Source organism: Syzygium oleosum, unplaced genomic scaffold (assembly GCF_021117445.2).
Source record: "Syzygium oleosum isolate NSW1041296 unplaced genomic scaffold, Sole_v2.1 Sole_v2.03, whole genome shotgun sequence".
Lineage (NCBI taxonomy): Eukaryota > Viridiplantae > Streptophyta > Magnoliopsida > Myrtales > Myrtaceae > Syzygium > Syzygium oleosum.
In genome coordinates this window covers 14,858,869-14,883,334 of record NW_026607487.1, presented here as the reverse complement: position 1 = coordinate 14,883,334, position 24,466 = coordinate 14,858,869, and the positions used below count along the sequence as shown (strand labels likewise).

Sequence of the window (24,466 nt, the reverse complement as noted above, 5' to 3'; positions counted from 1 at the left end):
GGAGCGAGCGGGGATTGACATAATTGCATCCGTGGAGCCCGTTGTCTGTGTACATCAAACGGACAAGCCGCGAAGAGGGGCTTCCTTTGAATTTTTTACGTTTGATTAAGAAATAACATTACCAAAGAAATGGAGTATTCACTCTCACGAAAGCTTCTGCAACATGTCCGTTTGATATATAAGAAAATGAATTTCACAAATGCAATCTTTATTTTAAGGTAACGTTTGATATATAAGAAAACGAATTTCACATATGCAATCTTTATTTTAATGTGTCGTTACCTGTATACTCACGCTCCTAACATTCATTCTTTTGGCATAGCTAGTTTTGTTATCTATGCAAGTTAAAACTTCAATCGCTTCGGATTTGACGAAGAAGGTGATATGTTAACCACGGATCTCATATTGCTCAACACGTGAGGCCAGTAGTGTAAAGGTACCATTATTTAAAGTGCTACTTTAGGTACCTCGTCACATTCTCTTAACAAATTTTCACCTCAGACATCACCTTCATTTCTCATTACAAATGCAAGAGACATTTCTTCGAGTTCTTCTCACTCTTTGTGCACCATATAATTCGTACGGTTTCTTCTCCTTCTGTATTCTCTGTCAATCTCCCTCCAGAAAAACACACTCAAGAGAGAAGAAACTGATCATCTGTAACCAAGGCTGAACAATCAATCGCCCTATTAGTGGACGCGATTCGAATTCTTACAAGTAGGGAATGCACAGCTCAGACTATATGCTCCCTAGGACATCTGGCCATTGAAAAAGAACTGAAAGATCATGGACGATGTGACCCACAAAATTTCAATTCCCATCGTTCTGCACATTAAAATCATCTTTTTCTCCCAAAGGACGTGTATATATACAAGAATCCTACACGGTCGTCTCTGTACTCTACAGCTTGAAAATGAGAGGTGTCTCGCATCTGGTGGGATGGTAAGGTATGATCTTTACGATTCGGCTACCCTGAGGCAACGGCAACTCATCGCCCGAAGCAATCTTCTCATGCCAGACAAACTCATTCTCATTCTCTAACTTCCTCAGAGCTTCGGCAGCGTCATCGATTTCTTTCTTGATGATGTCCCTCCATGACTCTTCCCCAGGAATTCTCTTTTTCGCATTGATCAAGGCTTCACAGAGAACTCCGATGGCAACCCCGACTTGGCCAGCCGTCCTCAGCTCTTCCACGAGGTATTTTTGGCTTCTTAGCTCATGCAAAGCTTTGCAAGATGAGATGTATTCCTGAGCAGACCATTAAAAGCATTTTAAAGAACGCACACCATAGTTCTACTAATGGAGTAATGTTTGTGCATGTTCAATAAAGTTGCACTTGGCAAAATCAAGTTTAAGGCAAAAACTTAGAGTCTTCGGCAATGACAGGTCTAACTCGTTTCTACTACCATTGAATTATGACCTCCAGGTTAAGTTAGTAATCAAGGAAACTGGCCAAGAGCCAAATTTTCCAACGAAACAAAAGATAGCTATTTGCTCCAGTTGACAGCATTTTATCTCTTTCCTTATGACTCCCATGATCACTAGTACATGGACATCATACAAATATAACTTCAAATAACTGCTTCCAAACAATTTTCTTTTTGTAAATAGAACTCACTACAAATTCCCAAGTGTGAAGCAGGACACATATAATCAAGCACACAACTATCGATATCATCTTCCAGCCAAAAAAAAAGGTACGCTGCCATCAGAATCTATATCAGCCAATTAAATTGGTCCTCAGTCAAAAAATATAAATGCCTTACACGAACTTATGAGCAACCAAATCCTAGAAATGTATTGACCTCACATATCAGCTTACATAAAATAATGTTCACATGGATCAAGCCATTTCAGCTCTTCAAACTTTGTAAATGATGTAAACTATTCAAACTAAATGCCTGGAAACATAAGAACATAGCAGGTCACAGCACCTGAATTAACTACATCAAACTCATTTTATTCTTACCATGTGATAAGAGTGCATACAATAAATTACCCGTCAATGATTCTTTATGATGTCTGCTGATGCTAGTAGTAACTTTATGAGCAAGTGTTGTGAAAGGATAAACATGGTAATATTTCCAAAGTTGAAGCCTAACATTACCAACTTCTGAAACGGAGTGCCTTACCATGTGACCATACCATCATTTATGAGTACCAACATGATATATGAGTCTTACAATTCAATCCCACCCACAATTTGAATTTAAATCAAACAAAAGCAAACACAAAAAAGAAAATGTGCAAGTTGTATACTATGTACATACCAAAAGACCGGAAAGAAACATACCAAAAGACGAGCCGAAATATCTTTGAGTTCACTAGTTCTTGGATGTAGCAAACATGTGGCTTCATCAAGAAACTCTGAAACGCCATAATGCAACTTACCCAAAAGACCTGCAGTAGTTCTTTTCTCTTCAGCCTTCATTATAGTTACAATCTGTATAAAGATGAACAGCCAAACATCAGACCGACAGATAAAGCTTGTTTAGAAAAGTTCCAGCAAATTAACAACAATTCAACTGGTCTTAATGGACAATATCACACTTTTATCCCGAAAAGTGGAGATAAGAGTTCAAGCTTTGAGACTGGTCGACGATGACGTTGCAGTAACATGGACAAAACACTAACCTGGGCTTCAGCCAAACAAATCAGGCTCATAACAGTGGCAACAGATGATGTAGCTTCGGGTGGCCTCTGGACAGAGTTTGCAGATTGTAATGAAGACAGAACATCATGAGAGACGTGATGGTAAACTCCAGCAGCTTCTCTGAAGAGGGTAGCAGACAGCACCAGATCTATATAAAAGAAAAGTTTAAGTACAGTTATGCAAGATGAAGCCATTCCATGCAACTAAAACATCGATGCCCACCTTCAGGCATTACTTCTAATGCCCTCTCACGAAGAATTGCAGCATAAAGGAAGAGGTTCATTCCGAGCTCAAACCGAATGTCATTCACTTGGAAGTACTTTGGACCCATGAGATTCAGGAAGGGTAATGTGCCGGTAAGAGCACCCGCCCACTGAATTCTAAGGTTTGAAATCCAACGAACCATCTGGGTGTTGCTGCTAGCCATGTCAACATGGAAAACTAAGTTCTCCAGCAAGGGTAGATACCGTTTCAACTTTTGGAGATCCTGAAGCAAGTTTGAAAAATCAAGCAGAATGAGATAGCTGCTAAGCGCTTCCACAGATCGGTAGCACATACAGGGCATGTGCATGACTAAGAACCCCCTCAGAAAGCCGTCATAAAACTCATCTCAACATTACTGGAAAATTAAGCAAATGAGACGAGCTCATTCAGAAAAAGAATATCCTCCTAGTGTTCGTTAAAGAAGAAGTTTGGAAGTAAATCGCAACCATCGTCCTCAACAGAAAATCCCAATATTACATGTCCAGTATTGAAGCACAAGATAATGCAGTTTCCATAATCGATGACACTTTTCCCCTCCTTGTCAATTAATCTCTTTAAAAAGGTCACAATTAAGAGAGACATGTTGTAAAAATAAGCTGATCAACAGATTTCACATGCTAAAAGAAACAGGACTTTTCAGAGACAGCTGCAAAAAGAAAGTAAGATTTTGAAGACAGTCTAAAGTCCATGCTCAAGAAAGAATTCACAAGTACGGAACAGCTAAATCACCTGTTCATTCTGAGAGGTAAGCCCCCCAGACATCTCCCTCGCAATGGCCTCGGTAATTGAGCTTGTAGCATTTATAGTTTCCTCGATGGCTCGTCGTTTAGAGCTTAACTCTTTCAGTTGCTCCAATGTGCCACAGTCAAGAGCCGCAAAAACCTCCTCAAACACAATCTGCAAACATTGACATCAGCATCACCCACTAAGTACTTGCACCTAGATAGTTCTAGGTGCAGCAGGCATCGAGAGATGATGCAAAATCATCGCTGCACTCCGATCATTCGACGACAACAGAACATCCAGCCTAGTATGAAGCATCTAAAAAGATGAGAACTTTAGCTCGACTCTAGTGACCCGATTCTTTCCGATGGCATAATATCTCTACTTCTGATCACCCATAACTCTTTTGCCGAAACAACCGATAGGTTCGAAACTCGACTTGCGCAGAACTACCAGAGGACACCAAAAGATAAAGATGGCCGATACTCTCCCCAACTTGACACAGATACTAAACGAACAGCAAGTCAAATTTGACGCAAAGAAAGAGCACCTCAACAACATTCGTACCACCAAGTCCATCTGATCAAGCAAAAATAAAACCCCAGAAGAAAAAATCTGAACTTGCACGTAGATTCATGGATAGAGAAACCACCTTCCTGGTTTTGAGCTTCGCCGGGTCCGGAAAATGCAGCATCATCTTCGCCCTCCCGCACGCGCACACCCGACTCTGCTTCGATGACGATCGCGAAGCAGAATCAAAGTCGCGCGCCCCGATCCGATTCCCAAATCCACACGCGGCTCAGAATCCCAGGAGGAGCAGAAAAGGGTTCGGTCCGAATCCGACTGGAAGATGCGACGAAAACCGGATTTGGGAAGAAACCCAGCAATGATGGGCCTCCGACCTCATCGAAATTTCAGCCAAGAACGAGACGTTTCCGCATGCGGGACCCCCAGCGAGAGGGGCGCGCTGAATCGGACAGCTAGTTTCACCTTTTCCGCAAATCTTTTTCACAACATCGTGTGAAGATCCAGAGGAGTGTTTCCATTAAAAAAACAATAAACTAAATTGGAAGGAACAGGAACAAGAACAAGGGTCGTTGTCAGCAAGAATCGTTCAACTTCGGTTTCGGATTCGAATGGCATCTCTGCTAAGGAAGGAGACGAGACCAAAAATTGAAGAGGAAGAAGAGAGTGGGCCCCATGGGCTCCTGCGGTTTCTGTCGGCCCTTCCCATGATGGGTTGTCCGAGCTGTTTTGGGCCCGGCCCGTGTGCATGATTGAGCCTCCTGTGTGGGAAATCCAAACGAGTATTATTTCGCATGTGATAAATTTATTCCGAACTCATTCTTCGGGTCATCAAAAACTCTAAATCACGCGCGACACATTAACAGGGTCGAGTTGTGTTGTGCAATCCAGTTTATTTTCCAGATTTCTCTAACACAGTCCCTATATGATCGATGCTTGAATTTTTTTTTTCTTTCGGATTCACTGTAGGATATTACCAACATGAAAAAGGCTTTGCTGTTGTAAAAATCAATGCAACCATTCATCATAAGCAACATCCTCAAGTAAAGAACAACAGAGAATAAACAGATGACCTATTTGGTGATACATGGTTGATTGAACGAGAATTATTACAACTAAGAGACTTGCATCCAACTCTGGCTAGATGAGTGGGCAGAGAGAGTCCCTTTGAGCATACAAGCCGTATGCAATCCACCAGTTCATCATCAAATTGCCACGGATCGATATATACTTGAGCAAGCTTTCCAAAATAGCCTTTACACTAGACTTGAACAAAGCTTTGCACCAGACATCCAACCAGCCAAGAAGCCAAAAAAGGCACAATCCACACCAGACAACAGAGGTCCAAAAGCATGTTCTATATCACAGCCATCCAACAAAAAATTCACTATATACTAGACTTGAACAAGCTTTACAAAACAAGCTTTACAGTTTGCACTAGACATCCAACTCTCCCCAAATATTCGTTGCCTTGCTTCACTTTGAGATTGTTGAGTTTGAGGAGGTCCAGAAACTTGGTTTGAAAGATCTACTATATAATTTGCACCACCTTGACGAATTTCTTGTATTATGTTACTGCCAAGCATCTGAAATTGAGGGAAAAAACATAATGTTATTATGCTAATCACAATGGATTAAAAAATTCTTAACAAATAAAATGTTCACCCTCAAATATGAGTTTTTAGTGGCTTCAGCTAAATAAAATTCATATCCTTGTAGAACCTATAAGAAGACAAACCATTTTAACATTTTGGTTTGGCATTATCAAAACCCATATGAATTGTACTGGTGGACAACTTACCCTCCTCCTCTAAGATCTAACAATATTTGATTGTGCTCTTACAGATCCAATTGTAGTACTTTTGCTTTGTTTATTAGATGCTTCTCCTTCAACAGTTGGTTGCTTTGGATGCTTTCTTGGCCTACCTCTTTTACCATGTATAATAGACATATATAAGGAAGGTATTTTAAGGGAAAATGTATCACATGTATAATAGACATATATAAGGAAGGTATTTTAAGGGAAAATGTATCACATTTGTGTTTGAATTTCAGTCCAGTTAGTTTGATCTCTATAGACGCCGGAGGTTGGAGGCATGTTGTCTTGTTGTGTCCAATACCATGACAATTGGAGCATTTCATGGTAATACAAGATTTTGATATTTCAGTAAAATCAGTGTTTGTGACCCTTGGCTTCCTTATTCTTTTTCTTTTCTCATCCTTTTTCTTCTCACCATGACAATTGGGCAACTATATCAGTAATAGCAGCAACAACATCAGCATCTCTTCCTATTTGCCTTGCAACAAATAAATCCTCGTTACCACCACCGAAAATGTAGTCATCATCACTTAAAGATAATGTACCAGAATGTTGCTCTGATTCACTATCCCTATCGCTATCATCACTCTCACTATTATCACTACCAGCAGAAGAACCACTACCATTACCAAGAGCAACTCCTTCAATATATACTTCAATAACACCAAAACTCAATCCTAGACCCACAAATTCTAGCACTTGATCATCACCAAAAATCTGTACAACGTCGCCTCTCAAGGAATACCCAGGAATCCGGTACCACAACTTTTAAACTGTTTATCCTAGACCAATAACAGGCTTAATAATTGCATTATAGTTAACTACCATTGACTCACAACCATGGAAATATTCCACATGGCAACCTGTGTACTTCGTGATGTCTCCAAACTCCATAACTCCACCCAAGTTAAGTGCAATTGTAAATTTATCCATCATCTGTAAGAGAACAACAAACAAACCAATTAGTTTGTAAAAACGTCTCACAAATAACTAGCAAAGATAGGATGATCAAGTTCAACAAAAGAGATGAGAAGATCGAGTTCGGCAAACAAGCTACTTGGTATTTTTCAAGTTCTACATACAAAAAAAAATTAAACTCTCACAAGACACGTAGAATCACACTCAAAGTAAAACCGACATCGGTGGCATTTTATCGAGCATGTGGTGTAAGAGTCAATCAGACCATTCACACGCAAGTTTCATGTTATAATTTTGACACACGTACAATTCAAGGTTGGAAAGACCACGTAATGCTAATGAGGACATGAACTAACACTAATGATGTTGGATATGATTTGTGTCGAAGATATTAGATTGATTCATTGAATCAAATTGTGATTTGAATTGATAATGTGTCTTTGCGTTATTTCCTTTTATTGTCCATATATTGTATTATAAATACATGTAAAGAATGCGAATCAAATCAATAGAGAGAATATAAAGAAATTCCTCTACTTTTCTTCTTCTTCGCTTCGTGTCAAATGACCAACATAGCAAGAGATATACGTAAGTGTACAAAGAGATTGCCGGACAAGCATTAAATCATATAGGGCCGAGACCTATGTAGCACGAACACATTCAGGAGGCCAACGTGTCAATGTCCGATACGCTCCAACACGTTTCGACACTCGATCAACAGATGTCAAAAATCTAACATGTGGTCAACACTCCGGGCACGCCGCTGACACGTGAGTCTGAAATCCCGACACACGATCCTGACACATAGGGGATCAATTTTATAAATTTTCAAAAAATTAGAGGTAAAAATATAAATTTATAAAAAAATAAAAAGAAAAGAAAGAAAATGGTGAAAGAAAACTCTAATCTTCTGTTCTAATCTTAACAGTGCCTTCACCCGCGTTCTGTACTCCCTCCCCATCTTGATTCGCAATTTCTCTTCTTCGCTCGAGCCAACGACGTCTGCCGAGGAGGAGGCCTTAAAGAGGAACACCGATTGCATCTATTTCCTCATCATTTCGCATCTTCTTCCTTTGCATCCTCCAAGCACCAAACTGCGGAATCCACACCCTCAGAACCTGAACCCACCACCACCCTCCTCCGTTTCGTGGACCAAGAACCCCTCTAGCAGACGACTCCTCCTCCTCTCCCTCCCGGTACGCGCCATATTATATTTTTATTATTTATTTTTTCGAGACACGAAGTAAATTCTAGGCTTTTATTAGTTATTTATTTATTTATGGATTTAAATAAAATTTAAAAATAATAATTTATCATGTAAATATAAAAATATATATTTAATATACAACGTGTCCAACGTGTCGAAATTCTCTATTTTTTTAGAAATGACGTGTTGTGTATCGCGTCGTGTTGCATGTCGGTATCGGTGTCGGTGTTACATAGGCCGAGACATAGAAACACAAGACCAGGTTTGACACAAGCCAACAACAAGCGAAGCAACCAAATATGCGATTAGAAGGTTATGGTTGAGAGATCCAACAAAAATGAAAAAGGAGGTCCTTGGAAACATAGAGCCTTGAACGCGACGTGGAATGGAGGACTCTCATTTTCCTACCTCGACAAGATGAAACCTATGACCTAAACCCAAGACTGCGACCAAGCAAGGCAGAAGTGGCAACGGGAAGCGTGCATACGTTTTTTTTTTTTTTTTGGTGGTATAAAGAAGAGAGAAAATGAGCTAATTGAAGAAACGTCAACTTCAATGCAAAAAGAAACATCAACTAAGTTATTATTATTTTTTTAAAAGCTAAATTATTTCCACGTGAACTTGTCACGTCACCATGTTATCATGTGTCATCCTAGTCAACAAATTTAATGATAAAATTTGACAGAAGCTAAAGAGGTAAATTTGTCACGAGTGTACCAGTTTGGAATTTTTGATAGAAAAATTAATTTATAATAAAATTGTTACGTGTATACCAGTTTGGAGTTTTTCATAATATTAACCCTTTTTTGGCAAATTTTAATTTGATATTGTTGAAGAGGGTGAATCCAAAAATAGAAAAAAGGCTCGTACTTTCACTCTTGGTAATTTTTTGCCCGATTTTTCAAACGTTGTGTGCAAAAAAATTGCATAATTTTGGCCCTGGACAATTGTGATCGTGTTGAGAATTCTCCCCATTAGCGTTAGACTTACCAACTATAAATACGTCTTTGCGAACCACAAAAATGTCTTCTTTTCCGATCCTATGTGATTAGCCACCACCATCGCCGGTCCTTCCTGCCACCAGCCATCACCAATGGCCCTCAATAGCCACCGTGGCCGACCCCTCTCTCTCTCTCTCTCATATGTCAAGTTTTGATGGAAGGTTTCTCCACAAAAATGCAACATGTGCAGTTCATCTTGCGATGATAACAGCACCCATTGATCTTTGATGAGTTAAGCTTGGACCTCGTGCGCTCCGTTCATCCTTGGTCAGGATGGTTCTTGAGGTTCGACCCAAAAAAGAGATGGTTCTTGAGGAGGACAACACTAAAAAGTGAGTTGCCGATCTGAGATCATCGAAACTTTTTTTGCCCAACGTTTAAAAACTTAAGCCAAAGATTGCCCCAAAGGCAAAGAGCGTGCACTTTTACTTGGTACACAGCCAGTGCAAAATCTTATGCTCGTCATGTCAAAAGTCAGTGAGATCGCCACTTGATATTTCAACCAAAACACAGTGTAGATTCCGTGCACCTTCATCAAATTTCATGCAAGACCTCGAACTCTGAACGGAGAACCCTGGTCATAACAGGACTAATGACTCTGAGAGGGACATCTTGATGATTGTCACAAATTTTGCTTTCTGACACGGATGATCACAATCTTTTAATGATCTGACAACGAGTACAAGAATCACAGTTTCGCACATTTGCATCTTTCGCAATCCATACACAAGCTCTCTTTGGTTTCATCTCAAGTGCACTGGAGCTGGACCCATACCCAAAAGTCAACAGGTTTGCCCATTAATTGTGAGTGCACCATCCTAGGTAAAATCAACAGCCTTAAAGCTCGGAACTTAGCTGTGCACCGAAACCGTCTGGGCATGCCTTCTTGCATTTTCCAACGTTGAAGGTCATGAACTCCAAGATGCGAGACTCATCACAAGACACTGACTGACCCCTTGTTTGCTTTCTTCGAAACACCTGCGACTCCATTGAAGTTCACGCGTGGTTCAGTGGCGTCCTTCCCCATCTCATTCAATTGGAGTGAAGATGTGTCAATGACCTTACCTCTGCTTTCTTCTTGGAATGGAGAATCCCAATCGCTCATATATCTTCTCGTGAGTTGCGGTCGCCGCCCCGGGATGCAAATGCTCACCGCTTGTATACATTCCCTACCAGCTACAATCAAAGCGGTGGCTTTGGTCAATTCCTGCCTGGACCCGTTTGTTGTATTTATCAGGAGTGTACAAAACGGACCATCCAAACTGGGAACCACTCGAACCGGTCAAGCCAGTTTGGTCCGATTTCCGGGAGTATCGATCCGGTTCCCAATTCCTAAAAGTAGAATTGGTGTCTGGGCGGTCCGGTTCTCGGTTACTAGACCGGACCAACTACATATACTTTTTTTAATTTTTTTATTTATTCAAAAAAATTAGTAAAATGTAAACTAAACCATAAGTGAAGCACGTTTTTTTATTCATTTTTTCAATATGAGGATCATTGCATACATATCACTTAATTTAACACGAAAAGATGACATCAAATAGCAGGGAAAAATAAGTGATCGGCTCCATTGGACCGGAACCGAAATCGGACCGGACCGGTTCCTAGTTCCAGGTCCCTGTTCCCAATTTTGGGAACCAATCCTTGGTCCAGTTCCCGATTTCACCTTGGAACCAGACCTGACTAGAAACCGATCACCCCTAATAATTATCCATAGATCCTAGCCCGGACAAGAATTTCAGCGTGGTCTATATTTGTTTCCAAATCAGAAGATTAACATGTTTTCCATTCAGGTGACATCCTGATAATATCCGCATCTACCGGGTGATTTTGCTTAAAGAAGTGACTTGTCGTTTTCCTTCAGGAAAATGCATCTGCTAAATCTTTCCTGAAAACACAACAGAGCTTAAAGACGATGAAGAATTCCACGGTCTGAATTCTTTTTAGAAAGGAAAGAACTGTTTCGGTCAGATAAAGAGGACGGCCCAGTAAATTGCAACCAACTGGGTTATCCAAAGAAGCATTCTAATGAATAAAATGATGACTATGGCCATAACCAAATAAAGCTTTGGAAGCACTTTGAAGATGAACAGTGCTTTTTTGTGGAGATAAGCAGTCATCTTTCGGCCTCTGGGGACACTCGAAAGGGGAAGGAAAGGGGAAGGAAAGGACCTCCACCAACAACCAGTCGAAGTAGCCACCACCCCTTTAATCATTGTTCTTGAGGCCATTATTTGTCCTCCCTATGCAGCTTTGGCCACAAGTGTAATCATTAGAGGATAGATCCCAATCACCCACCAACCCCATATTTGATCCTCAAATGATTTGAGGAGAATGTATGCTTTCGTAGAGAGGGATGATGTCCAAAAGTTCATAAACTTATTTTACACGGTCAATTCAGTCCTAAATATTTTAGTTGTGTCAATATAATCTTAAACCTTTTGACGATTTGCCAATTTAATCATAAACTTTTTAATTGTACCAATTTAATTCTAAATTTTGATGATTTGTCAATTTAGTTCTAAGCTTATTATTTGGATATACATTGGCAAATCGTCGATATGTTTAGAACTAAATTAGTGAATCATCAAAAGGTTTAGGACTAAATTGACACAATCAAAAGATTTAGTGCTAAATTGGCAAATCGTCGAAAGGTTTAGGACTAAATTGACATAATTGAAAAGTTTATGACGGAATTAGCCTCCATACTATAGGTTTAGGATTTTTTGAATAATTTTTCCCTTTAATCTACATACATAGACCACAAATTAGATCATGCGAGATTGATCATGCATATCTGATAATTGTTTGAGTATGCCTACAAATTATGCAAAAACTAGAAAAGAAAAAATATTAACGACTTACATAATTCAATCCTTAAGAATTGTGTTCATTAAGAGAGACGATTCAAATTCTTAGTGCAGAGAGTTTTAGCATATGAGTGCAACAACTCAAACCACATCACATGGGAGAGCCTGAATGAACGGATTCATGAGTGTGACTGTCTACCATATCAGTACTCGTGTTGGATACTTGAACCATGCAAAACAAGTCGAGTTATTATAACTGATTTTGAAGCGGTGCGCTGTGGTCATTGAAGAAGGGAGACCTAACTCCACATGTGGTTACCATATGGGTTACTCCTTTTAAGTGACTTAAAAGTCATTGGATACGTGTTTAAGATAAATTGAGGCTTACCACCAATTATTTCATGATTCATGAACCTGGCTCTTTTGTCAACAGGGTTCACTTAACTCGTGCTTTGTTTTTTGGCTGGATGAGTGATTGGTTCATTTACCAAGTTGTGCTTACTCGACTTACACTAGAATACGGAAATGCGAAATAGTGATAATCAATGTAGCAGTTATCGTAATACGTAAGATCTGCCTTTTCTTCTCAAAGTCCGCATTTGAAAAGACCAAAAAAGCAGAAGTGGACCATTAAATTAATTAAACCTTCAACTTTCCCACTCTTTCCTCCCATTTCCCACCAAGTCTTAAAGCCACACCCCACCACTCTACATATACTGGACATATAAGCCACTGATCTTCAACGATTCCTGCTCAGCTCTCTCCCTCTCAGTCTGTCTGTCTCGCTCTCTCTTCCCCCTTGAGATCCAAACATGGTGTCAACTTCTCCTCCTTCGAAGGTTAGCATCACCCCCGCTCCGTCTTCTTGTCAGATGACTATCTTTATAGAGATTTTTTTTTGCCTAATGACTTGTCTTTCTTTGCTCATCTTCCCCCTATTTTTTTTCAGGAAGTGGATTTGAGTGAGAAATGGGCGGAGGTGGGCGACCCAGCCCGGCGAGCCAAATGGTGGTACTCCACCTTTCACACCGTCACGGCCATGATCGGCGCCGGTGTTCTCAGCTTGCCTTATGCCATGGCCTATTTAGGATGGTAAGTTGAACCAATCTAGCTCTTTTCAGCACGTGCTTGTACTTCAAAATTGTTAAGCTTAAGTGTACTTCTTACCAGATGGATAGGCTTCGATCCCAGATCAATACCTTTTTTTGTAACTAAATGTCTGTCTAGTCTTTCGTGGCATGTCAGTTTGGAGTCCGGGACTTCCTGTACTGTCCCTCATGTCATGACTCATTTATGAATAACTGATCACCGGCCCAAACATAAGGAAAAGAAAGAGGACATAAAGACTGGCACAAAACTTTGATCCTTTTGTTTATGTTTTTGTCTTGTGTTCCCATTTTTCAGGGGTCCAGGGACAATGGTGTTGGCCCTGTCCTGGGGCATGACCCTGAACACAATGTGGCAGATGATCCAACTGCACGAGTGTGTTCCGGGCACCCGGTTTGACCGCTACCTCGACTTGGGCCGGCACGCCTTTGGCCCGAAGCTCGGCCCATGGGTCGTGCTCCCACAGCAGCTGATCGTCCAGGTTGGATGCGACATCGTGTACATGGTCACCGGTGGCAAGTGCCTCAAGAAGTTCGTGGAGATGGCCTGTGCCAACTGCACCCGGGTCAGGCAGTCCTATTGGATCTGCATCTTCGGTGGGATCCACTTTTTCCTGTCTCAGCTCCCCAATTTCAATTCTGTCGCCGGTGTTTCATTGGCCGCGGCAATTATGTCTCTCAGGTACGCAAAGGACACTTCGAATTTACACTTCCGACTCCTCATCCTCTGTTCAAGGTCTCTTTTCGCCTTCTGACAAACTTGACTTTCAGGATTTTTAATCCATATCAGGAATGTTTGAAAGTAAAAGGCATGTTGAAAAAGACATAATGATGGTACTATTTGGATAGTAAGCTTCAGTTGTCGCGTAATATCACCAGCAAGGACACTTAATCGTACAATTAAGACCCAATTTCGGTTTACTGAGATGTATTAGGTAAACATTTAATTGATTGTTCGCCTGTAAGTGTTGATAATGCTCTTAAGTCACAACTTGAAGTACGAGGTGGTCAAAAGTCATAATTGGCTAGCATGTTGAGCCTCCATTGATTCCAAGAGTCACTCAAAAGACTAATTCAAGTCCTCCAATTGCAGCTACTCAACCATAGCATGGGCGGGAAGTCTGGCCCACGGCCGAGACCCCGACGTGAGCTATGGCTACAAGAGCACGAGCTCCGCCGATTACATGTTCCGTGTGTTCAATGCGCTCGGCGAGATCTCCTTTGCGTTCGCAGGGCATGCAGTGGTCCTGGAAATTCAGTCCACGATCCCGTCGACTCCTGAGAAGCCTTCAAGAGTCCCGATGTGGAAAGGCGCGGTCGGAGCCTATTTCATCAACGCCATTTGCTATTTCCCGGTGGCGCTCATTGGTTACTGGGCCTTTGGGCAAGATGTCAATGACAACGTGCTGATGGACCTGAAGAGACCCGCGTGGCTCATCGCATCCGCTAACTTGATGGTGGTCGTCCATGTCATCGGAAGTTATCAGGTACTTTGAGTCGTTGTCGGTAAATGATCTTTTTGGCCAAGTTATTAGTCCCGGGTTCACTCATGCGATCAATCAACCATGATTTTACATGATTTCACGAGTAATTGCTATCCAAGCATGAACAGTTGATGTGGAACATATCCTATTTTGAGCGGATTGACTAACGAGACTATGGAAACTAAAACATTGCAGGTTTACGCAATGCCCGTTTTCAACATGTTGGAGAGGACGGTGGTGAAGAGAATGAACTTCCCCCCAGGAATCGCACTCAGGCTTGTCACTCGGTCTGCCTATGTTGGTGAGATTCCCTTACCCTGCTGTTTATTATCGAACTTTCAGCAGAAAAATTACTCAATGGACATTTCGAAAAAGATCACAATAAGAAAATGGTACACATGCTAAAACATGAATGCACTTTATTCATTGATTAAGAATGAATTCTGGCAGCTTTCACGTTGTTTGTTGGAGTGACATTCCCCTTCTTTGGGGACCTACTTGGTTTCTTCGGCGGATTTGGCTTCGCTCCCACATCTTATTTTGTGAGCCTCTCCCTCTCTCTATGATTACAAACTTGATGACATGATTCAGAATAATGTAATGTACTCTTGACAAGGATTTAACATGTCTCTGAGCCTCTCGCAGCTCCCAAGTATCATGTGGCTGATCATCAAGAAGCCTAGAAAATTCAGCATCACCTGGTTCGTCAACTGGGTAAATCATGTCTCAGATCAAACTTTTTTTCCTTCAGGAAATGAATAAATGCATTTCCATTGTTCTTTTCTCACTGGTTATTGTTGTGCGTTTCAGTTGTCCATAGTCATCGGAGTGTTCATTATGATGGCGTCAACGATCGGGGGGTTGCGGAACATCGTGGCCGACGCATCCACATACCGTTTCTATACCTAGAGACGAAGTGTAGGAGTCTATCGGTCTTTCATGATATAGTAGGCAAAACTCAAACATCCAAGAAAAATGTATCTTGTTGGCCTATACTACTAGATCATGAACGAGAAATCATAGACTGGGTCAATGTTTCCATAAGGATTTCTTTCTACAAGTTTCTACATAACCACCCGTCTTTAAGAAAACACAACTGACGACGCTGATCATGCTGCCAAATGTGCACTAGCTGTATTAAACTACAACAGAACCGACAAAGATGTACGAGAGCTCGAAAACACATTCCAGGTGGGCATCTAGCGTGCGCACTAGTGGAGAATTCGCATCACCATTCAGCAGTTACTTTTCACAGTACAAAGTCCCTCATCACTTTCACCAATTCTTATGGGTAAACGCAGAGTTGGTAGAGCAATTTGGTTGCTGATAGAGACGCTTGTACATCGAATCTGCGACCATCCACTGGTGGATAATGCTATAAATTTGCTAGAGAGCCTATTGTTATTGCCAAAGGCAAACGATAAGTAGCTCTCTGGTATCATGTTCCCACTTAATGGAACACCCAAAGTGTTGGGCAATGACAGTTCTAATTTGTGCATAAACTATTAATAATCTTTAAAATTAAAATGGAGTCCACGAGGACGAAGTGGGTTCGTTCACGAGCTCGCAAAGATGGCTTTGTATGAATAGGCTATTCTTTAACTATTTCAGATTCTAACTAGAAAAGCATTGTGTTGGAGGAATCAAATTGGAGACCTAGGCATTTGCCTTTGAACCAAAGTTAGATAAAGAAAGCTTCCCACTACCGACTAATAAAGTGAAAAGGGAAGGAAGATGGTTGTCCTTGTCCGCTCCTTCTCAATCATCGATATATATACAGTCATACGCTAGCAAACATGTATATGTATAGACGCCTGCACATAGGCAAATACTATACATAACATACATAACCTCATGCAAAAAATAGAACCCTCTTTTCCAGCTAGGAGGCATGCACAATCCAAGGTGAAAAACAACCTTTTGGATGTTTACTTTTGATTGTAGATTTCATGTCCGATGTTGAATCCACGAAGAATTTCACAGGTGAACAACTCAACACCATAGGGCTACGTTTGGTGGTTAGGATAAAAGTTAGGATACAATAAATTCTACCTTATCCAGCATTTGGTTGTTGTCCAAGATAGGCGAAGGCCTAATAAAAGAGAGATATATCCTGGACTAAAAAATCTCATGTGGGAGACAGAATGAAGATAGAATATATCATATCCATGTATAAAAGCTCCAACATCGCTGGCCACCGCTAGACCACCACCATAGCAGCTGATCATCGTCGCTTCCAATCACTGTCGATCGTCATCGCCAACCAACCAATCATGTTCCCTAACGGAGCTTTACAATCGGCATCTCCACCTTCACCTAGATCTGGTGTGATGGCGGAACTTTCATTCATCATGCCTGCTCATTCACAACTTGTGTCCGTTACATATAGACTTCACCTGTGAGGAAAAGTTTCGACTTTTTCTACCTCCTGCTCAATCACGCATTGTCCTCATGGGAATCAAAGAAATTGAGCGACACCTTTCATCTACTATTTTGATTGATCAATGTAAGTATTGCTCGATAAAGCTGACGCTCTAAGTCATGTTTTATGGTTTGTCGTGGATGACTTGTATTGTCTCAAAATTTTCTTCTGAAGGATCACAAGATTCACAGCTGTGTTACGGGCAACGCAGATCTCTCACCTCTCCGAGAGTGCAAGGTCCTTCTTTGTCAGTGGTTCACACTATGGCATTGCAGTGCAGATGGGAGTTCCTGCTCATGCTCGGAAGATGAAACCTGCATCCCGAGAAGACTACACAGACAACTATGGATGTTCCTTTTTCATAGGAACCAGCCACCTTGATGTCCAGAACTTCAGCAGGAGAGGGAGCCTTGACACCAAGAGATCCTGTTAATATGTGGCGAGGTGATGTCTACAGCGGCTTGACCGGTGGTGATAGAAGGCAAAGGCTACGTCGGATTGATGTCGGATTGATGACAACAGCGAAGAAGTAGAGGGGGTGGAGAGAAGAATTTGTGTTTAGGCAAAATGGTACCATATCTATATTCATGTAATATCCAAATATTCACCAAACACTGTATAAGAAATAACAAATCCCGATATTATCCTATTCAACAAAAAAGTTTAGACAACCAAACGCAATCTAAGTCAACTTATGAAAAGGTTTGCAAATAAACTCAAAACGAGCCACTCGAGTGGAAGAAGAGGGAGCTTGAGCTTTCACTGGCCTGGTTTAATTTTTCGATGCGCAATTGGGGGTGGGGGAGGGTCTATTCATGATTATTTCATGTTATGGAAGTTTTGCATGTTGGTCTTCGAGAAAAGAAATAAGAGAAGGGGTGAGAAAGATAGGTGTGGTCGAGGAAGGCGAAGATTATAAATTCGAGTCACTAGGAGAATGTATGAATTTGTTCGCAGAGTCATCATTAAGATAGAAAACTTTACAGCTAATTGTTGGTATTTTACCCAATAATTAGCCAGATGGGCGATTGCACCCGACAAAGCATCAGAAAGTACTTTATATAATAAAACACACAGATACTTTCTTCATCTAGAAAAATTAACTATAGAAAACCTCCTGCTAATTGGCCAGAAAAAGAAAAGCATGTTGGACAGAATACAAGTACATAAAGGGTACATTGTATCTTAAGGAAAGAACAAGTGAGAAAGAGTGGCAGAAATATGGTGAAGAGCTATCAAAGCTATACCAATTGGAATGGAATTCCTGACATTGACATTCCAGTACGATTTTCATCTATAGAAGAGTTAGAAAGGAAGCAAAATGTTATATGGACTGAATGAAGTTTCTAAGAACTGTCTATAACAAGTCGAAAGTACACCAATGTAGCTGGCTACCATCACCATAAAGCCAACTCGTGTCTCTTTCGAAATTAAAGTTGTCATCTTTTATCTTCTCCGTCACTATGAAGTAATAATAGGATAAATAGTTCCAGTCCCCTTCTTTTGGCAATCCAGAAAGCTGATTTTCCTTATATCTTCTCACTAGGGGCAAAAGAAACAAAAAAGTTCAGCCAATGCAATCACAAGAACAAACAACTCAAAACTCAAGTGGCTTTGCATGCAAATAGTTTCTTCTTCCCAATTGCACGAGACACTATAACAAGAAATGCGCAGGGATGTCAGTAAACGCCAGCTCTTATGATAAATAACTAACAGGATACCAGCGCTTTGAGCTGGGTGGAGTTGTGTCATTTGACTTGATTTAACAGGAATGTGCTAGCAGAGTTTCGATTGAATCAGTGGCCCAAATTAACGGTGGATATTGGATGTGATATCACTCACCTTAAACAATATCGCATGTCATATCATTACACTGTTGAGAGAAAGGACTGAATACCAAACACGATAAAGAGGACTCCGCCTGAGAGGGCTACCTGAAAAATGCAACAGTTCAAGCATGTCCCAAATTACTATCACGAGAGTGAAAATATAACTCTGCCTTATACAAGCAAGCAAGAGGCAGAAATTACTAGTCTCTCAGAAATCTGAGATGCCAAGCTCTTCCCTCCCACAACAGCAGCAGTTGTGCACAATGCTTGTCCGCTGTGAAAGGATACACACCGGAAGTATGCAGAAAGCGTAAGTATATCAGTTATCAACCTTAAGTTTTGCTCTTCCAAAATTGCAGAAAGAGGTCCTATGACACGAGACGGCAGATTTTTAGTTAAATGCTGTCATATGCAGTACAAAATGTTAGACATTGAGATTTTCAAGTCTGTTCATATAGGTAGAAGGCACCGGTCAGAGTATGAGAATGATGATGCCTGCATGATGTTCTTTTCCATACCAAGACACCCACATGACACGCTATTATGTGTCTTACATTTCAAATTTGTCCATGCACATTAAATCATCAGAACTAGAAGCACAATGTTGCAAAACGTCTACAAATTTTTCAAACTATGATTGAACGACTTAGTACAAATATATAGTCCTCGAAGCAAAGAGCACTGCCAGTACATTAACCCTGGCTCTACCCAAATTCTCTGTTGTCCCTAAAGTCCAAAACACAATAGGTGATCATCATGTACCAGAGCATAAAGCAAGTAGAACCAGCTCAATAAGTTGCATATAGTACCTACATGAAACATGTAGAAACCACAAGGATCAAACCAACCCACTCCTCATTCACTGAGAATTCTTAGGTGCTGACTGTTCACCCAACCAATCGCCAAGTGTTGAGTTCTATCAATTTTCTTTCCCTGTGGAGAAATCTAAGAAACCACATAAAACTCAATACTTGGGGATTGCTTTGGAGGACGGCCATGTGGTGCCCCGGAATAAGACATACCAATTTTCTCATCGTCCACGATAAGACCAACTTTTCAATTAACACTCCAGCATTTTGTAAATAATTTCCTCACTGATTAACTAAGTGACCAATTTATGGCCAAAAATAAGTTCATAACTACCAAATACATTCATTAGGAACAACTCATCCTTGGCTAAACAAAATGGTAGTCTCAACTCAGATTAGTGCAACCTTTCTCTACCCAAGTTTTTCAATGTCTGAAGAATCGGGGAGTTGATACCCATTGATGAACCAAATAACAAACTAAATGATCGTAATGAACATGCCAAGACTCGAGACAAAAGCACAAAGCCCCATATGTGCTCAAAGCTACAAATAGTAGTCCAATATGAAGAGAATCATATGAATGTCTGCAACAAGAAGATTCGGAGCTTGACTTACACAATTCCGCCAAGAACTACACCAAATGGATTCTCGTCTGCAGCCAGACCAATTGTAGCCAGCTGAAAATGAAATTACACTCGGTGTAGATGAAGTGAACAAAAGATTTCAGAGAATAAAATTATAACAGGAACTTGAATTTCCTAGGACTGTGTACCTGGCTCTTGTCACCCCATTCACCAAAAAAAGTGATTGAAAATGCCTGCAGAATGGAACAATGTAAATATCAGGAGCTTTTATTGTGTTTTCAGACAACTAAAATTTAATATAGATATCAAACCTTCAACAAGATGGGTGAGAAGAACTGTGAGAGAAATGGTCGCGTCTCTTTTTTAACATCATCAGAAACCTGGCAGGTTCACTAAAGGTGTTAAGAGCATAAAGCATGGTCTCAAATATTCTGACTTCAATTTCTCAACCAGCCACAACAAAAGCAAGTCATCACGCCGTGTTTTATTCATCAGAAGTGTACCTTGCCATTCTGTTTGGCTGTTCCAGAGCCAGCCTTCGTCCAGTCAGCATCCTAATGACAAAACATAACAGTCACGACTGATTGGGATTTCTGTATGAGGTAATACAGACAAGAGACGCAAAGGAAGACCCACCAATTTTGCTTCAACTTCAGCTAGTTCTTCAGATTCCCTGTAAGTCCACCAGATAAGTTCAACACAAGTAAAACCTTTTTGTCTAGAGGTAGAAGAAAAAGGTTAAGCCTGGGGGAGAAGCAGTACTTGATAACCTTACCCTCCCTCATGAAATCCATCCCACAAAGACCATATGCCAAACCCAAAGAATAACAATGTCGTTATATGGTGAGTCCATTTACGGGAAATCTGCACAAAGAATCCCATAACATCAGAATATATTCGATGAACCAAAAAATGTACATTCGAATAGAAAAAGCTGAGAATAAAGATTCTTTATACGGACTAAAAAGGATAAATGAATCACAGTATGTCACAGATTCAGAATGGGTAGCTCAAATGAGTATGGTGCTGTTGTACTAGAAATGATTGACACTGATATGGTGGAAATGTCTATCCAGGTTCATCCGTCTACAGTGTACAAGTTCAGGTGAATTTTCCATTTGACTTTCTGTTTGAATAAAATGAATTGGCCCATTTCTACAGGCATAATGCATCCCTGCAATTAGGAGACATGCAGAAAAGAAATTATGGTAATAGCTAGGTCAGCTTATCATGCACTAAGGTTATTTCTCTAGAGTCTTTGAAGCAAATTGCAAAAAAAAAAAAAAGAATCAAGTTCAGCTCATTTCCACTGAAACCCTCTGCCTGTAGAAAGTCTTTCAATCTCACTGTCTAGACTGATTCCAAGACAGCTTAATAGATTCTCCGAAACAAAAAATCGAAACAGTTATGTTATTCTTCAACCGCATATGAATAGGCTCTATAACTATGATATCAACCAGGAAAAGGGTAAAACTAGGTCAGGATCACGACAACAAGAAATGCATGCAGTAGATTCGGGAGGTAGGCCTGTCTGTCGCAGCTTATTACTTCTACTTGCGACTTTCCCTCCAAAATTTTGAAGAAGGAAAAGGATATCTCGAGTTTCGAAAAAATTATGGAATATCATGTGTAATTCCACATGTCAATCGTTGTATTTTGAAAGGTTTGAGGTGTTTCGCATTAACAAAAGTCAAATTGTGAGAGTTCCAAGATAATGAAATTCCAATCAATTAAATAAAAAGCTTCAGAAAGACCAAGCATATGTCATTCTAGAACCATACTAAAAGCATGTGCTTCAGGCCATCACTTCCTTATAAAAGGACATCAAATGGAACTCCAATATGTAAAAGAAAACAAACGCTGCCCTTGTTATGTATATTGACATTCACCAAGTAGAAAGAGAAGAAAGAAATACTGCAGGAATCATATAGGAAACAACTTACCAGGTTAGGAGCAGCCCAACCAACAAAAGCAGAAAGAATAGTCATCACCTGGATAAAAGATGCAGATACAGAAGGTCTAAGTCCATGAAAGATGAAGTGTCTGGAAGGACTTAGTGCTAAGGCATTAAATATTTGAAAGTTGTAGAAGTACACTTACCACCAAAGCTGCCAAGCAACCTGACAAGACAAGTCTCCTTGGGTGACGCATAGCCAGAATCTGAAAACATGAATCATGAAAATGAACATGGTGAGAAGCTATTCCGGAGGAAGGCAGAGTTTGATGTAATGCAGGTCACAATGGAACCTAGTCAAGCAGCTGACAACGAAGCACTCACTATAGGGACAAAGCTACTTCAGAAGCAGTTGCAAGATAGGATGTGAAAATGGGGAATCTTGTATTTTCTTTCATTCCCCCCTTCCTGGCCAGTAACAAGCTGATTTTGGGCAAAGTGATAGGGAAGGCTACTAAAAAGACTTGTAACTGATGCTGGATAGGGTCATAGACTCATAGTATTATCTTGCTTCTTCTAAAAAAAGAAAGGATCTTATTGTCATGCTATTAGCCTATAAGCAAATGATACCAGAGCCGTTCTATACACCAAGCAGACAAAAAAATAACCTCGGGGGAAAAAAAATGTCCTTGGATAAATCGTAGATGGTTCTATCCATGCCTCGCTCTCGAGAAAGGGTTTTGGTGGTTTGCACCATGGTCCAATTTTTGATAGGTTGTCTCGCCGATGACATATTTCTGCCTTAATACACAACACTTGTCATGCAAAACTATCTATTTTTTCATAATAAGTTGTGCCGCCAACTACAATGGCGATAAATGACAGAAATAGACTCCAATATCCTAGAGATGAAGCATTTTCAGCTCATGAAGTAAGTTGCTAGCAGAGAAGCAACATTGTCACTGACTGCCCAATTTTTTACCTCTCGGGAATCGGCGTTCTCCGCAACCTAAGAAAATGATTTGGACTTGTAACAGAACAGGATAACTGATATTCCCTCAAGTTCAGAAAAATGGAAGAACTAGGCCAGTAACAACAAAATAAGCTAATCTCCCAATCCCCCAAAGTTTTAACTCCATGAACTTAACGAACTCTTTCAGATAGCATCGAGAGATCGATCAACCTTTTCCAGCATCAAATGGTTTCCAAGTTTGAATTCTTACACGCAGTACTTGCTTTGGCTAGATGAGCCGATGGTACAGTGACAAATTCTACAAACTCTCGACCACCCATGTCGCTGCGAAACCAATCCAATCAAGTAATCCAAGCAAAAGACCTGAACCCAGTACATAGCTACATGGCAAGCCTCCTCTATCTACAGTCAACCGAAGAAGAATAACTACCTGGGCAGGTTCCAATCGAAGATGCCAAACGCACGCGAATTAAGAAGAGACAGCACTCGGATCGACGTCTGGAAACAGGTAAGCAAATACAGAAGCACCGGATTCAATGACTTCACTTCTCGCGTGGGCCCGTGGGACAACCCCGGCACAACACGGCTCCGAAATCGATAGCTCTCGCCACGAAAAGGGCACTCCACTTAATATTTAGTTAGCCAACTAGTGTACAAAAAGAGGGCAAAGTGCCGTATTGGAAATACTAATATCCAACCCCACAAGTAGCACCCCAAAAAGAGAAAAAAACCATTCCCGGCACTCGGCCATATTCAACCTCGAGCGATCGACGCTCGGGACACGGTCTCGTCCGCCCGCGAGCGCCCAAAAAAAGAGAGCAAAGGAAAAAAGAAGAGATCCGAGCCCAGCCAAACTCACCGCGGCAGCGAAGAAGGTCTTGTCCCCGATTTCGGACAGCACGGTCATGGCGAGCGATTTGGAGAAGCCCTGGCACAAAACCCAATCAAATTTCATCCCCCCAACCCATTCACGCAGATCGAATCCCGAAGCAATGAAGACGAGCCCAGAAATCGGCGAGAGGAAAAGATTCTTCTTTCGCTGTTGTTTTACCTGCAAGACCGAGCTCATTCTGACGCAGCTGACGAGCAGGAGAAATCCAACCAAGATATACCCTCCCCTCCCTCCCTCCCTCCGAAAGAGCACGAACGGAGGAGCTCGACGGGGGCGGCGGCGGCGGCGGCGGCCCGACAAGCAGAGGAGCGAGGAAGCGCGGCGCGCGTGGTGGATTCCGTCCGGCGTCGTTCGTTCGTTCGGAAGCTTCGGTGAGCAACGAGTAGGGTCTCGGCGGAATAAATAAGGGGCAGGCGAGGCGTAGAAAGCGAAAAAAAAATGTCTCCTTTTCAGCAGTGGAGATCCAAAGCAAGCTTCGTGGTGCGTTTTTTTCTCTCTCTCTCTCTCTTTTTCTTTTTTTTTTCGAACATTTTTTTGTTTTATTATTTTTCTG

At 41.0% G+C, this 24,466-nt stretch overlaps 3 protein-coding genes across 3 annotated transcripts; 1 reads left to right on the top strand and 2 right to left on the bottom strand.

The window, feature by feature from the left end:
* Positions 1 to 640: 640 nt before the first annotated feature.
* On the bottom strand, positions 641 to 4,670 carry LOC115689815 (uncharacterized). Its single transcript, XM_030615973.2, has 6 exons — positions 4,293 to 4,670; positions 3,647 to 3,814; positions 2,876 to 3,140; positions 2,635 to 2,801; positions 2,294 to 2,443; positions 641 to 1,248 (listed from the first exon to the last, which is right to left on the bottom strand). Exons 1-6 carry the CDS (start codon positions 4,335 to 4,337, stop codon positions 901 to 903), a joined length of 1,143 nt encoding a protein of 380 aa, XP_030471833.1. The 5' UTR covers positions 4,338 to 4,670; the 3' UTR covers positions 641 to 900.
* A 7,930-nt stretch (positions 4,671 to 12,600) lies between these two features.
* On the top strand, positions 12,601 to 15,554 carry LOC115689786 (lysine histidine transporter-like 6). Its single transcript, XM_030615938.2, has 8 exons — positions 12,601 to 12,759; positions 12,870 to 13,012; positions 13,325 to 13,708; positions 14,120 to 14,513; positions 14,706 to 14,811; positions 14,961 to 15,052; positions 15,156 to 15,224; positions 15,321 to 15,554. Exons 1-8 carry the CDS (start codon positions 12,733 to 12,735, stop codon positions 15,417 to 15,419), a joined length of 1,314 nt encoding a protein of 437 aa, XP_030471798.1. The 5' UTR covers positions 12,601 to 12,732; the 3' UTR covers positions 15,420 to 15,554.
* Positions 15,555 to 18,056: 2,502 nt separating this feature from the next.
* On the bottom strand, positions 18,057 to 24,202 carry LOC115689788 (GDT1-like protein 4). Its single transcript, XM_030615941.2, has 13 exons — positions 24,073 to 24,202; positions 23,881 to 23,949; positions 22,255 to 22,314; positions 22,098 to 22,145; positions 20,930 to 21,018; positions 20,791 to 20,827; positions 20,658 to 20,708; positions 20,466 to 20,534; positions 20,343 to 20,387; positions 20,186 to 20,247; positions 18,963 to 19,035; positions 18,775 to 18,866; positions 18,057 to 18,474 (listed from the first exon to the last, which is right to left on the bottom strand). Exons 1-12 carry the CDS (start codon positions 24,088 to 24,090, stop codon positions 18,801 to 18,803), a joined length of 687 nt encoding a protein of 228 aa, XP_030471801.1. The 5' UTR covers positions 24,091 to 24,202; the 3' UTR covers positions 18,057 to 18,474; positions 18,775 to 18,800.
* Between the last annotated feature and the right edge of the window lie 264 nt (positions 24,203 to 24,466).

Bases quoted from the DNA above. Each gene is read 5' to 3' on its own strand.
- LOC115689815 (XM_030615973.2), bottom strand. From the start codon at position 4,337: ATGATGCTGCATTTTCCGGACCCGGCGAAGCTCAAAACCAGGAAG. The intron at 2,802-2,875 runs GTGGGCATCGAT...TCTTTTATATAG, and splicing joins ATTAGAAGTAATGCCTGAAG to ATCTGGTGCTGTCTGCTACC. The intron at 2,444-2,634 runs GTTAGTGTTTTG...ATCTTTATACAG, and splicing joins TTTGTTTGGCTGAAGCCCAG to ATTGTAACTATAATGAAGGC.
- LOC115689786 (XM_030615938.2), top strand. From the start codon at position 12,733: ATGGTGTCAACTTCTCCTCCTTCGAAG. The intron at 13,013-13,324 runs GTAAGTTGAACC...CCCATTTTTCAG, and splicing joins GCCATGGCCTATTTAGGATG to GGGTCCAGGGACAATGGTGT. The intron at 15,225-15,320 runs GTAAATCATGTC...TGTGCGTTTCAG, and splicing joins TCACCTGGTTCGTCAACTGG to TTGTCCATAGTCATCGGAGT.
- LOC115689788 (XM_030615941.2), bottom strand. The intron at 20,828-20,929 runs GTAAGGTTATCA...GTGGACTTACAG, and splicing joins GATGGATTTCATGAGGGAGG to GGAATCTGAAGAACTAGCTG. The intron at 20,388-20,465 runs GTTTGATATCTA...TCCATTCTGCAG, and splicing joins TCTCACCCATCTTGTTGAAG to GCATTTTCAATCACTTTTTT.